Source organism: Carassius auratus, chromosome 32, assembly GCF_003368295.1.
Source record: "Carassius auratus strain Wakin chromosome 32, ASM336829v1, whole genome shotgun sequence".
NCBI classification, from domain to species: Eukaryota; Metazoa; Chordata; class Actinopteri; order Cypriniformes; family Cyprinidae; genus Carassius; species Carassius auratus.
Genome location: NC_039274.1, coordinates 30,687,861 through 30,700,597, shown reverse-complemented (window position 1 = coordinate 30,700,597; position 12,737 = coordinate 30,687,861). Strand labels below are relative to the sequence as shown.

Below are 12,737 nucleotides of genomic sequence, written 5' to 3'. Positions count from 1 at the left end.
CCTCAACAATCAAGAGCTCTTCTACTGAGAAAGAGTTTTTATATAAAGAAATAGGATTAAAAGTTTGCTCTCCTTTCAAAAAATTTTTTTTAACCACTCTGTTATATTCTTTTAACAAAGCTCCGAAATCGAATTTCCTGTAACATTCTAAAAATGAATGAAACTGACCATCGTCGTCTATCAAATGATTAACAAAATATATGTTATTTAAATAGCGTCTCTCTTAAAATAATGATTTATTTCTATAAACGATATTCTGAGGTAGTACCATCAACGTGAGGAAACATGTGGAGAGAGCTTGACCCTTAACCCCAACCCTGTGTCGTCATTTCCACGAGACTCCGCGGCCCAATGCTGCTGAGAGGGAAAGAAAAGAGTGAAGAGGAAGAGAGAGATAGAGCGAGAGAGAGGGAGGGAGGAAAGGAGAAGGAGATAAAGAAAGGGAGAGTAGAGCGCGGAAATTTCGTCCCCGCTTCTTGGCGCGAATCTGGCAGGAAAATACTAAGATCGAACAGCAGTCGCTAGTTGCTTTATAGATGACTGTCTTCGAAGCTACGAACCCTCGAGCTCTTGTGTTACTGCAGACTAGCTCGCGCGTTAGCATTTTTTTTTACATTCTTGACCACATCTCATCTAAAGATCTCGAACTTCTTTAAAGCATTTTAGGGTACAGTAGGCGCTTCGAGGTGGTCGTATAAATCTGCACAATGGGGGTGAGTTCGTCTGTCCATGCTGTGTGTTGTTAGCTTTGCTCTTATTTGGGCTGTGAAAAAATGCGTGCGGCAATTTGAACAAAGACTGATGGAAGCAAATCATTCTCCCCGGAAAGAGTGTGTATGTGTGATGGAGGTAAACGCGGAACTCGTGAATAACGAAAGGGGATGGTGGTGAGAATTTGGCAGTTTAATTAAAGATTCTCAGGTCCCGAGTGGATTCTTGTAGAGTCCATCTGGGTACACAAATTACTACCTTAAACTGTTTCTGACTTATTTCAGGTGCCTCGTCGACTGCGCAATTACTTTAACACGAAACACAATAACACTTATTAATTTAATTTATTCACTTATTCACACCGCAAACTGTTGCTGTTTTTGTCAAACTGCCTGTATGCATTAAAGTCAGACGAAGAGCTGATCGAATAGGAGTAACTGTTAAAGTTATAATGTGCAAACCGTTTATTTGAGCTCCTCTTAAGGACTTTTTATTTAGCAGATCAGACCTCCTCACGACAGCAGCATGGCTAAGTCTGTCGAGTTTGATTGATTAGCTGTGTCTGGCATTAGTGAACTTCATGCACATGCAGAGCCTAGAAAACTGTTCAGCTCCACGTGCTTTGTGTTCTCAGCACCTGTTTCCTGCTTCTCTTGCCATTAATATACCTGCAGCTAAAGAGCAGCTAGTTGTTGTTGTTTTTTTTGCCTTCAGCTAATATTTGCTCCCTGTGTGTTATTATTCATGATACACAATACAAATCTAAAAACAGACAGGCTTTAATTTCTCAGATATATAAAAATACCTTTTCTTCGAGTGTCCACCAATGTGGCACTACCCTATGCAGTCAGTCACATGTATGTACACAAACTCATGCAATCATAAATTTGTTTGTGAAGTGTTTTGGAGGCAGCATTATTGTTTGCTTGTAATGGATGTGTGTATATTGGCCGGGTTGATTAGTTGGACAATATTTGGTAATATTTAGTAAATATTCACTCTTAAATAAAATCGTAAAATAAGTTTTTAATTCCACAATTTTGTGTGCTGTCTCACATTTGATTTGATTCAATGGCTGCTTTTTTACAATGGGGGCCATACTATTAAAAAAAAGCTTTCATTTTACATACTTGTAATTTAATTTAAAAAAGTAATTATATTATCAGCATACTAATTTGAGTGACAAGTTCAATTTCTGATTTGAAGTTGAGATGTTCCAAATAATTTTGTGATTGATTAATGATCCATATTTTGTCATAACACATGTAGTTTTAAGTTTTTCAAAATCCTATAACTTCAGGATAGAAGGATTACCCAGGTTTGCAATATCTCCGTCAATTCACTTTTTTATATATAGTTTATGTATTACAGATTTTCAAAGCAGCTTGGGCAATGTTGTAAAATTCATCAGTTATAAAATAACATCCATTTAATCTTCAAAGCAGCTTTACAGAAGACCGTAGTGTCATTTTCAGCTCAGTGTAGTTCAGCGTCGGTTCAGTTCACTTGTTTCTGTTCATATTAGAATACACTGTATATATTCATATTACACCAATCACCCTGCTCTCCTTCCCAGAGTAGGACTTAAAGTTGTAATATAAAGTATAAATGTTTCAGACCGTTTTCTTCAGTCTGTATCTGGGAATGGGATTTGACATTGTCTCTTTAATTACCTTTCAGAGAAAATCAAACAGAGCAAAGGAGAAAAAGCAGCGGAGACTGGAAGAACGGGCAGCTATGGATGCGGTGTGTGCTAGGGTGGATGCAGCCAATAAGGTATGCTTTACTGAGAACATCTGAAAGAAACTTTTTCAAAATATGTGCACTTGTCTTAAAATTGCAGTGTTTGTTTTTGCAGTAAAGAAATATTAACACGATGTGTCCCATGGCTTCTTACAGCTTGAAGATCCTCTGTCTGCCTTGCCAGTGTTCAAAAAATATGACAGAAACGGGTACGCTATCCTTACATTTCCCCTTTGATGGATGTCATATGCTGCCTGTTAGCTGGTGGGCAGATCATTATTATTATACATTTTTTTTTATATCCAATACTAATATTGTGAATGTCTGAATCTATCACAAGGCTAAACCTGGAGATTGAGTGTAAACGGGTAGCTGCATTGAGTCCAGATACAGTGGAGTGGGCCTATGAGTTGACTAGAGCCAACATGCAGACGCTGTAGGTATTGAGCAAGTCAACATGTGGGGGAATCCAACATCCCTTATTGTTATTGCCTTAAACATTTATTATACTTTATTTGTCAATGTTTGGTGTTTTAGTGGCGTCTTAATTTTTCTATAAGAAATATAGTTTTATGAGAAATGTCTGAAATCTTTCTGCACTTTCAATGTGCGCAGTTTGAAACAAAGTAAAAAAAAATGTGTTTGTTGCATTATGTTTTGGCAGATATGAACAGAGTGAGTGGGGATGGAAGGAGAGAGAGAAAAGGGAGGAGATGAAGGATGAGAGAGCGTGGTATCTCCTGGCCCGTGATGCTGACTCCAAACCTGTAGCATTTTCCCACTTTCGATTTGATGTGGAGTGTGGAGAAGAGGTTTTATATTGGTAAAGGGAATATTTTATAAGCTGCTTTTAATTTTAACATCACACATTGGATAGCTATGAATTTCTCTTTGGGGATTATTAAAATCTATCTATTTGTCAGAAAAATACACCGTTTCTGTACCATATTGGTTACAGACTGATTATTTTTATTTGTGTATATGTGTGTGTGTGTGTGTGTATATGTATATAAGTGTATATGTATGTATATGTATGTGTATGTGTGTGGTTGTTGTTGTTTTTTTATTAGATTATATTGAACATTCAATTGTTCATGCTCATTTTGCCAAAAACTTTTTTACACCTTTGCCATCATCTAACACAGATTTAGTCATTAAAAACAATTTTATAACATTTTTACAAAATCTCTAAATGAATATCCATTTTTCATAATGTGTATTGTAATGTTATAACACCTAAATTAACAATTTATTTAAAATGATGTTTTCATGTTTTTTACATTTTAGGTAGTATTGTATGGAACTTATCATTTATTGTCCTTAATGTGAAAACTATTGGCCTCAAGAGATTGCTGTTTGTATCTGACTGATTCTAATAATGTCTCCACAGTTATGAAGTTCAGCTGGAGAGTAAAGTCAGACGGAAAGGCCTGGGGAAATTTCTCATCCAAACCCTTCAGCTTATCGCCAACAGGTACAACGGTCCCAGCATTCCAAGAATTTGTTCCTTTGTAGCATGTTTGCCAAAACTCATGAATTGCTTTTTTTATTTTTATTTTTTTATCCTTGTCTTTCCTCAGCACACAAATGAAAAAGGTCATGCTGACAGTATTTAAACACAATCATGGCGCTTACCAGTTCTTTAGGGACGCTTTACAGTAAGTCCCATCATTCTGGACTCAATACATATTCAACATTTAAATGAAATTCCTGTTCCTCCTCTGAATACAGATATATGTACAGTCCTCTATAATCAAAAACACTGGATGATAGCAATTGCCATAGCCACAAGTGTCTGCTGTGTTTATTTATTGTTATAATAAACCTTACAGGTTCGAGATTGATGAAACCTCCCCCAGTGTGTCTGGTTGCTGTGGAGAAGACGGCTCCTATGAGATTCTGAGTCGGAGAACAAAGTACGGCGAGGCCTCGGGACATGCGCATGGGGGCGGCCACTGTGGAGGCTGCTGCCATTAAGAGCGAGCCTTCCTCTGTTGTTTCAGAGCTTCCTCATTCCCTACCCTGCTCCGTCACCCGCGACCCCCTCTTAGAAAGCCCTTAAAACGGTCTCTCCTGCCCATAATCAGCCATGAAACACCCTCTATGCTTGCTCTTGGTTTTTAAACTCAAAAAGCTCATTCACCATTTCACATAGTAAGTGATGTTTTCAGTCTCGTAAAGGTTTGAATGACAGATATGGCAGTAAAGGCCACTGTGAGCCACTTTCTCACCTCAGGTATCAGCATGGTGAGGCTCAACTTTGTCTTTGCATTCTGTCCAGATGCAAAAAGAGCCTGCGTGTGTTTTCTTTTTTTTTCTTTTTTCAGAAATTGAGTCATCAGATGTTTTATCACCATAGTGAGTGAATGCAGGTGTTGATGACCGTGGTTATTCCAGCCATTCCACTTTTCAGGGTAAATGTATTTTAACTAAATCTTTCATTTGCTCATCACTTAAAGAAACCGAATACGACGATCTGTACTGTTTATAATTCGTAATCACTGAACCTAGACTGTCTCAGGTCATTCAACTTATAACAATGTTTTATAACAGCTGTATTAGGGAATTGGTGGATGAGAATGGTGTTGATGTTTAATACAATACAAGGGTTGGCATGTTAGTTATAGTGCACCCTTCGTGTAGAAATATAGTTTCATTTTATTTTTTTTATCACGACATTCTTTTATCATGTCATTACTGTATATTTCCATTTTTTTTTCCTTTGTATATAATCTGTTTGCCATGTACATTTTATTTGCCTTCAAAGACATTGGGGAAAATTATATACAAAACTTAAAACGGTTTGAGAGATGAGTGTTGCTGTCTTGTGCTCTCTTGTTGAACTAAAACAAAAGGTCATTCCAGCTTTATGTGTTTGATTTGTATGCAACAAATAAAGGAATCTTGTTTGACTTACTGAAGTTCAGTGGAGTTTTAACGTTTTCAAATAAATCTTTCGTAAATTTTTAAAAGCGCACACAAAAAAGTCAAATCCCCACCCTGTCTTTTTATGAAAGGCTTCTTTGTTTTGAGTCCTTTGAACTCCACATTCAAGGGAGGACAGTGAAACTGAAGGATGTTTTTTATTTTAAGCAGTAGTTCGTTAAGGGATATCAGTTGCACTATTTCTCATTTTACAAAACTTAATACATCTATATATTTCAGAAATACACATTACAATTATGAAGTCTGGGGTTAGTAAGTTTATATATATATATATATATATATATATATATATATATATATGCTCACCAAGACTGCATTTTTATTATAACAGGAATAATGTGAGATTCAAAAACAATTCAAAATAACTTAAAAGAACAGTATTCACGTATGTTTGTGTATTTATTAATTGATTTATTCATTTGTTTTTTGTAACAAAAATGTCTTTACTCTCTTTTTTAATAAGTTTAATGCATCTTTGCTAAATAAAATTATTAATTTCTTTCTTTTTAAATTAATTTAGAATGTAGCATAGACAGATAGCAACGGTGCTTTTTATTCTGTAGTCTGCCAGAAATGCTGATATGAAGCTAACAGTAATAAAAAAAAGTATTTACCCATTTAAATTAAATCAGCAAATTCAGAGATGTCTTTTAAACTAATGGCATTTCATTTTTAGTATATACAAGTTGGATGTGTTTTAATGGTTTTACCCTTATCGTTTTTTATAACATGTTAGAATGCAAACAGAAATAAAAGTGGATGAATCTGGTGTTTTACTAGTGTGTGTGTGTGTGTGTGTGTGTGTGTGTTTTAAGGCATTTATTGTAGTCACCGTTAAAGGGTTAAAGATGCAAAAGTTAGAGTGCGGAACTATGGTTTATTTCCATGCTTCGGGAGATCGCTGACCGTGTTACACATTGAAAGCGGAAGTTGTTGGTAGTGCGCAGTGGATGAATGGGCTGGCTGACTGAACTTAGTGCGCTTCATTAGTTCCCACAGATACGCATAGCGTTATCTGCAATACAGTATGAACTGGAAAAGGATTTATTCACCTCAACTTTAAATTCATACACATAATTGCATGTAATATTTCAGAATCAAATGCATTCTGTTGGATATTCAGATTTATACTACAACTGAACCTATTAAAATCAAGATACCTCATCTAGTTGGATGCACTGGCTGTATTTGGGAATCTGCTAAATCATCCTCACCAAGCTGTAGTCGTGGTTGTTATGATGCAGCATTCACATGGGTTGTGTCCATGATCCGTGGCTTCCTCGTCCTTCATCAGTAGTGATTTGAGCATCAGCAGGTCATCATGAGAATGAGACTGAAGCTGAAGACTGTGTTTGTCCTGTACTTCACTGTGTCACTACTAGGACTCATCTATGCGCTGATGCAGCTGGGTAAGACTGGATCACTCTCATCATTACCTTGATTCATCCTTGAATCATTCATTTCTGAGCAGGACACTGATTGTTCTGTGCAGGTCAGCGCTGTGACTGCAGAGGTCATGACATGTCTAAAGATCAGCAGATCTCTCAGCTGAGAGGAGAGCTGCAGAAGCTGCAGGAACACATCAAAACATCAGAGCTGGCGAAGAAGACTGATGTGCCCAGAATTTATGTGATAACACCCACTTATGCAAGGTATGTAGACAGCTTTTGCAAGATTACAGTAGTGCAGTAATGCCATTCAGAATGTTTTGTGAATGTTTAATGATTTAGGTGCTAAATAGCAATCTACTTTATTGGAATGTTTTAAAACGTATGCACACTGGGATGCCAGGGACGATGATGATGTAATTATGCAATGACATTAAAGAATCACTGAATTATTTTGAAACGATTCTGTGCAACATACTGTTCAAAAGAAGTAAATCTGCTCATGTCTCTTCAGTGTGCATGTTTGTTTTTTTAAATGTACCAAAGCAAACACATTTTTTCATTTCACTGTGCTGCTTCTGCATTGTTTTAAGCATGTGCTAGACAAACGAGTTTGAGAGGTGCATGGCCATGATTTAGTGACAATGTTGGAACACTTTTTAATTATATGTGTTTATATAAATATATTTTATCTGCATGTCATGTGCTGGGCTCCTTAGATTTTCCATAGTTTTTTTATGCAAACATGTTTTAGACAGACTTTGAGTCTTGTGTCTTTTACGCATGACATGCTGTTCTATAGAAGGTGGAGCTCAAGTAAAAATAAGTTAAACTTAAAAATGCATCTAAGGTTCATGCTTTTCTGTTTCACTGCCCTGAATCTCATAGCTTTTTTTTTTGTGCAAAATTATTTTGACCCTTAGACATTAAAATATCTCCATAATGAGGCAGAATTTTTGCATGTTTTGGGAATAAGAATAAAAAAGTCACCCCAAACTGTATGAAATTCGATCTTGCTTTTTCTCCCTCTTCACCTTCTCTTCAGACTGGTGCAGAAGGCTGAGCTCACTCGCTTGTCCCACACCTTCCTCCATGTTCCTCATCTTCACTGGATCATGGTGGAGGACGCTCCTCAGCCAACTCTGCTCGTCACAGATTTCCTGGCTGCATCTGGCTTGACCTACACCCATCTCCACCAGCTGACCCCCAAAGACAGGAAGCTGCAGGAGGGTGATCCCAGCTGGCTGAAGCCCCGGGGGGCTGAGCAGAGGAACGAGGGTCTGCGCTGGCTCAGGGAGATGGGTGCTGCTGCTGAGGGAAAGGAAGCGGCTGCACTTGAGGAGGCTGTGGTGTACTTTGCTGATGATGACAATACATATAGTCTGCAGCTTTTTGAAGAGGTAAGGTGTTTTTAGTAGTTAAATATACTCTACCGTTTGTACTGTTTAAAAAAATAAAAAGGGTCTCTTGCTCAACAAGGCTGCATTTAATTGATAAAAAATAAAGTAATATTTAAATATTGTTTTATTGTTTGTGAAATTGTGAATATGTTTTAAAATGTAATTTATTCCTTTGATGTTTTCAGCAGCTATTATTCAAGTCTTCAGTGTCACATGACCCTTCGGGAATCTTTCTAATATACTGATTTCCTATTATTATCAATGTTGAAAACAGTTGTTCTGTCTGCTATTTTTGTGTAAACCATTTTTCAGGATTCTTTGCTGAATATGAAGTACAAAAGAACACAATTTTTTTAAATATTAAACTTTTGTAACATTATAAAGATCTTTACTTTCACTTTTTATTTATCTGATGCATCCTTGATGAATAAAAGCATTTATAAAAAAAATCTTTCTGAGCCCAAACTTTTGAATGCTTGTGTATTAGTCAAATGTTTGGACACAGTTGAATTAATTCCTGTTTCTCCTGATTTTCTTGCTCAAAAGGCTTAATTGTTTTGCTTTCATGTCTAAAATTAGTTTTTTTGGGGGGGGGATCTGTTTGTATCTGTGAAAACTGTTTCTACAAATTATTTCCTTTACAATGTAAACTTTAAAAAAATTGATTAACTTAATAATTTACTAAAACTATCACTAAATCGTTTCTATACCTCAGTGTGGTATTTTTTCTACTTCTGTTTTTCTTATATTTAGAAAATGGTACTAATAAAATGTTTATTGCTAGATTTAACTGCTAAACTTACACAGATGTAAAAGTTTGTAGCAAACGGTCACACATTGTTTTGGAGAACTGCAGTGAAAACTGAACATGAGATCATTTCGAGTTATTACTGGTTAAACCTCCAGGTGGAGCTGTGCTTCAGGTGTGTTGAGGTGTAACAGATGTTTCAAACTAACCCTTCTCAAAACTGTGTTGAGTCTGTGAGTAGTCTTTGTAAATGGACAAATGAACAGAAGGTCTCATGATATGTTTTTTTTCATTATCTAACTATTTTTTTTATTTTTTTTCATTGACATTCTCCTTCCCGTCACTCTCAGATGCGGTACACATACCGTGTTTCTGTGTGGCCTGTGGGTCTGGTGGGCGGGATGAAGTTTGAGCGGCCCGTGGTGGAGGATGGGAAGGTTGTGCGTTTCCACACTGGCTGGCGTCCCAACCGCCCGTTCCCCATGGACATGGCTGGTTTTGCAGTGTCCCTGAGGTTTATACTGACCACACCCCAAGCACGATTTGACGGTGATGCTCAGATGGGCTTCCTGGAAAGTAGCTTCCTTCAGCACCTGGTTACTATGGATGACCTTGAACCCAAAGCAGACCTGTGCACCAAGGTAGCTCCTTTGTTCTGTTCCTAGTGTTTGGTGATTAACCAGCTGTTCTGCAGATTAAGATAATTCAACATGATCTTGAACATCATATTTTTGAGGTTTCAGTTTAATAAGCCTTCTAAAAATACATTTGTTACATTTTTTAACTGTTTGAGATTGAACAGTTCTCCATAAATGTCATTATATAAAAATTGTCATTATATTATTTTGATTATTAATTTAGAATGATATAGGCCTAGTTTAATTGTAAGTTCAGTATTTTTCTTTATATATTTATAAATAGTTTACTTTTATTTCAGTGTAAGTTTTAATTCAGTTAGTAATTTCAATTGAAACTTATTTCAGTTAGTTGACGTGACAACTTTTAAAATTTCACTTAGTGAAAATATATATTTAGAGTCGTATTTTTTTTTTTTTTTTACAGTTTTAGTTAACAACAACACTGCTTACCACATCATGATCAGTCATGTGATATCTGAGAGCTATGGCAGATAGGAGGAAATCCACTTTTGTTGGAAACAGGGTTGTGTGTATTAAAGAGTTAGTTCACCCAAAAATGAAAATTCTGTTATTAATTACTCACCCTCATGTCGTTCCAAACCCATAAGACCTTCCTTCATCTTCGGAACACAAATTAAGATATTTTTTATTAAATCAAAGAGCTTTCTGACCCTGCATAGGCAGCAATGCAACTGAAATGTTCACAGGTCCAGAAACATAGTAAATACATCGGTAAACAGTCCATGTGGGGAAAAAAGTGGCTTAGCTTCAGTTTTGCAATGCTACGAGAATCTTTTTTTTTGCGCAAAGAATAAATAGTAACAATTTACTCACCCATTCTTTTCCCCCGAGTTACATCTTCCACCATTTTTGAGAGAACCCAAGAACGGATTGGACGTAATCGGTGTTGTTTTGCGTTCGGTGGGGTGGGAATCGCATGCTTGGGCTAAATCGTGCGTAATACTCTCTAAAATGGCGGAAGACATAACTTGGGGGAGAAGAATGGTTGAGTGCTCTTTTTGTTTTCTTTGCGCTAAAAAATAAAAACCTTTTCTCATAGCATCGCAAACCTGAAGTTGATGCCATTGATGTCACATGGACTGTTTTACCGATGTATTTACTAAGTTTCTGGACCTGGGAACATTTCAGTTAATTGCTGCCTATGCAGGCTCAGATAGCTCTCTGATTTCATCAAAAATATCTTAATTTGTGTTCTGAAGATGAACAAAGGTTTTAGGGGTTTGGAACAACATGACGGTGAGTAATTAATGACAGAATTTACATTTGAACTAACCCTTTAACATAATCAAATTCACAATGCTTTTTAAATTCCAATTCGATTTCTGAATGCCATGTTCTATTTCTCTGAATTATTATTCAGTAAATTCCTTTTCAAATTCCTGTGTGGAAAATTCATTTTATATTCCACTTCATGAACTGAAAGGGAGCCTATTGTGAAATTCTTAATTTTGCCTAACCTTTTTTGGAATGACATGAGGGTGAGTAAACGATGACCTTTCTTTGGGTCATTTATTTCTTTATTTACTATTGAAATGATTTTCCTCTTGCTCAGGTGCTGGTGTGGCACACCCGAACTGAGAAGCCAAAGATGAAAAGGGAAGACGCTTTGCAGAAGCAAGGGTTGGGTTCAGATCCGGATGTGGAGGTGTGAGCACCACCCCCTCAGAACATGCCTGAACTTCACCAAACATCCACACTTCCATTGGCAAAACAGATTCTCTCATTTATATGGCAAGAGGTGGATTTTTAATGTACAAACAACACCCTGAAAGTGTGATTTCTGGGCCATATACCAAAGACATAAGGAATGAGGAAAGGAATTGATGAAAGAAGAGATAAAAAAAATTGCAAGAGACAGAAGTAAAGGATCCTGCAGCATAAAACAAATGGATTTCTATAATTCATCATGCGTCCCATAAACCATCCTTATGATTGGTACACTTGAATAGTATTTAAAGAGAATTTTACATATGGTATCAGTCAGTAAGTTGTATTCATAGATATATATTTATATGTATATATATAGATTAGAAATGTAGTTGTTTAGGTTTGCTTTATAACCCATTATGTCTGCTGTCCCATGTCTCTGTTACCTTCATTCTGGTGTACTTGTCTTATGTCTTCACATAAAGTCTTACAGTCTAAGACAGTTAGTTGTGTTTTGTTTGTTTTTTCACTGATACATAGAGGAAATAAAATAGGTCAGATATGGTGTCTATTTATACCATTAACAATCTTTGTTGAATCACAATGGTGTGCTTATCTTTAATGCAGTTGCATGTTGTGTACGTGGCACTGGTAAAGATTCAGGTGACAAGAGTGTAAAGTGCAGATTATGTTTCTTGACCCCTTGAAAGCAAAGGGTGAAAACCAACAGAATTCTTAGGAACATCATCATACTGGTGGTGATGTAGAAATGTAGATGGCACAAGAACGTAGCTGACAAGTTTGTCAGATTCCATGTGCTGGGAAAGTTTTCTATTTTATTGCTTTAGAAATCTACACGTTTTACCGAATCCAAAATGTTAAGAATATAAGGATGTAAAGGTATCAAGCAGGAAGAGTTGGCTCTGTGCTAGTTCAAGTGAAGTGAGGTGGCCACCACTCAGTCAGAAGTTGTTTATGCAAAAAAGTCATGTCAGAAAATTTAGATTTTTAACAATATCTTGTAATCTATTAAAGACAGATGAGGTTGTTAATCTTGAAGTTTTTATATGCTTTGTTGACGCCATCAGCATTATTTATACATTTTTGTTTTATAACCATGTTCGACGATGGAATTACTGGTGAAAAACTACATTACCATGATACTGCAAAGAAATCTCAACCAATCAGAGAGTCACAAAATGCTAATATTGCCTACATAATAGAGTCAGTCTGCCTCTGATTTCAAACTACTTAAATATTTGTGTATTATATGTACATTTTTTAAATAACCAACATCTTCCTGTAGCTTTTTATTTTTTTAAATCTAGAAGTTTTTTCATAAGGTTAGAAAATTCTTCAAGTGACTATTGATGTTTAAACCATTTTGAAGAACACATGAGAACCGAATACAGATCACTCCGACATACAATTACATGCACTTTCTTAAGTATTACCCTGTATAGCAGACACTTAGTCTTAAAGGCCACACCTAATG

General features: G+C 36.3%; 2 protein-coding genes across 3 annotated transcripts; both read left to right on the top strand.

Annotated features, from left to right (window-relative positions):
* Positions 1 to 336: 336 nt before the first annotated feature.
* LOC113052096 (N-alpha-acetyltransferase 40-like) lies at positions 337 to 5,375 on the top strand. Of its 2 annotated transcripts, none has more exons than XM_026216412.1 (8): positions 337 to 713; positions 2,392 to 2,487; positions 2,611 to 2,663; positions 2,795 to 2,890; positions 3,119 to 3,277; positions 3,845 to 3,928; positions 4,035 to 4,112; positions 4,287 to 5,375. In XM_026216412.1, exons 1-8 carry the CDS (start codon positions 708 to 710, stop codon positions 4,429 to 4,431), a joined length of 717 nt encoding a protein of 238 aa, XP_026072197.1. In that variant the 5' UTR covers positions 337 to 707; the 3' UTR covers positions 4,432 to 5,375. The 2 variants fall into 2 exon arrangements, with proteins under 2 accessions (XP_026072197.1, XP_026072198.1); XM_026216413.1 differs by lacking the exon at positions 337 to 713 and adding an exon at positions 861 to 887.
* Positions 5,376 to 6,282: 907 nt separating this feature from the next.
* LOC113052095 (galactosylgalactosylxylosylprotein 3-beta-glucuronosyltransferase 3) lies at positions 6,283 to 11,789 on the top strand. The gene is made up of 5 exons (XM_026216411.1): positions 6,283 to 6,809; positions 6,893 to 7,052; positions 7,834 to 8,188; positions 9,287 to 9,577; positions 11,148 to 11,789. Exons 1-5 carry the CDS (start codon positions 6,722 to 6,724, stop codon positions 11,244 to 11,246), a joined length of 993 nt encoding a protein of 330 aa, XP_026072196.1. The 5' UTR covers positions 6,283 to 6,721; the 3' UTR covers positions 11,247 to 11,789.
* The last annotated feature ends 948 nt before the right edge of the window (positions 11,790 to 12,737 follow it).

Bases quoted from the DNA above. Each gene is read 5' to 3' on its own strand.
- LOC113052096 (XM_026216412.1), top strand. The intron at 2,488-2,610 runs GTATGCTTTACT...GGCTTCTTACAG, and splicing joins GGGTGGATGCAGCCAATAAG to CTTGAAGATCCTCTGTCTGC. The intron at 2,664-2,794 runs GTACGCTATCCT...ATCTATCACAAG, and splicing joins AAAAAATATGACAGAAACGG to GCTAAACCTGGAGATTGAGT.
- LOC113052095 (XM_026216411.1), top strand. From the start codon at position 6,722: ATGAGAATGAGACTGAAGCTGAAGACTGTGTTTGTCCTGTACTTCACT. The intron at 7,053-7,833 runs GTATGTAGACAG...CCTTCTCTTCAG, and splicing joins ATAACACCCACTTATGCAAG to ACTGGTGCAGAAGGCTGAGC. The intron at 8,189-9,286 runs GTAAGGTGTTTT...CGTCACTCTCAG, and splicing joins GTCTGCAGCTTTTTGAAGAG to ATGCGGTACACATACCGTGT.